The 1,189-nt window shown below is 33.5% G+C and overlaps 1 protein-coding gene across 1 annotated transcript; it reads left to right on the top strand.

The window, feature by feature from the left end:
* The first annotated feature begins 249 nt into the window (after positions 1-249).
* LOC103500185 (uncharacterized) lies at positions 250-939 on the top strand. The gene is made up of 3 exons (XM_008463403.3): positions 250-397; positions 482-587; positions 735-939. The coding sequence occupies exons 1-3, from the start codon at positions 365-367 to the stop codon at positions 875-877; spliced, it is 282 nt and encodes a 93-aa protein (XP_008461625.1). The 5' UTR covers positions 250-364; the 3' UTR covers positions 878-939.
* Positions 940-1,189: the final 250 nt, after the last annotated feature.

Raw genomic sequence — 1,189 nt, 5'->3', positions numbered from 1 at the left:
GAGAGAGAGAAAGAACGGCGGCCGAGGGGTATTTTTGTCAGATAGGAAGAAATTAACATCCAAAAAATGGGTCCTACCAATCACGTGGTAAGGAGGCTCACTCCCCAGTTCCCAAAAGGAGACAAATGATTGGTCATTCAGGAATCCTCTTCAATCCCCTCTCCACCAATCATCACCCATTGCCCACGTGGCTGACCCCACCACTCCACTTCCCCCTTATAACTCAACGCCTACGCCTTCTTCATCTTTCCTTCGCTACCCGTCGCTACCCTCTTACGTTATCAAATCTCTTTTCACTTCTAAATCTATATCTATATATATATATCTTACGATCTATTATTATTTAATAATACAAACAATTTTCATGGCTGATTCTTCTGCTGCTTACATTCACATGGTAACCTATTCATTTTCTCTTTCCATATTAATTATATAAATGTCTATCTTTTTTTATATTTATTTTATTCCCTTTCCCTTATAGGTACAACACTTGATCGAAAAGTGTTTGATCTTCCATATGAATAAAGATGAGTGTATCGAAGCTCTCTCCAAACATGCTAACATCAGTCCCGTAATCACTTCTACTGGTTCGTTCACATTTTTTTTTTCTCCTCTATTCTTCCAGTAGTACTCCGATCCTCATCATTATTTATTGTCACGACGACCGCAGAGAATTAGTTGTATATGTAAATTTTTTTGGATCTTATAGGGATGATGGTTTTGTGTTGTTACAGTGTGGAAGGAGTTGGAGAAAGAAAATAGGGAATTCTTTGAAGCTTATTCAGAATGTAAGGGGAGAAATGATAGAATATTGGCTGAAGAAGAGACAAGGAAGTTAATCCAAAGGATGATGATGTCTAAACATAGTGATGAATAAGCTAAATATTTGATCTATACACATGCATGCACCAAATTTAACTGGTGATTATGACTTTTTCATTCTTTTTCTCTGCGCAATGTACACACATGTTATCAAATATATTCCTCAATATATATATATACAAATATTAGAATAAGACAATTTTTCCAAAAAATAAAAAAAAAAAAAAAAACATTTTATTCCCATTTTAACACTTTGACACACAATCAAAATAACATATGTTTTCTACTTTCAAGTTTGTTCAATTTTAGTGTATGTAGTTTTCAAAATTATATATCATTATTATTATTTTAATGAAAGTTGTTAAAT

The sequence above is a fragment of the Cucumis melo genome, chromosome 10 (assembly GCF_025177605.1).
Source record: "Cucumis melo cultivar AY chromosome 10, USDA_Cmelo_AY_1.0, whole genome shotgun sequence".
NCBI classification, from domain to species: domain Eukaryota; kingdom Viridiplantae; phylum Streptophyta; class Magnoliopsida; order Cucurbitales; family Cucurbitaceae; genus Cucumis; species Cucumis melo.
The sequence above is the reverse complement of the archived record's forward strand: the minus strand, read 5'-3'. Positions and strand labels throughout refer to the sequence as shown.

Excerpts from the sequence above, each read along its gene's own strand:
- LOC103500185 (XM_008463403.3), top strand. The coding sequence starts at position 365 with ATGGCTGATTCTTCTGCTGCTTACATTCACATG. Across the intron at positions 398-481 it reads CTGCTGCTTACATTCACATG|GTACAACACTTGATCGAAAA; the intron begins GTAACCTATTCA and ends TTTCCCTTATAG. Across the intron at positions 588-734 it reads TCCCGTAATCACTTCTACTG|TGTGGAAGGAGTTGGAGAAA; the intron begins GTTCGTTCACAT and ends GTGTTGTTACAG.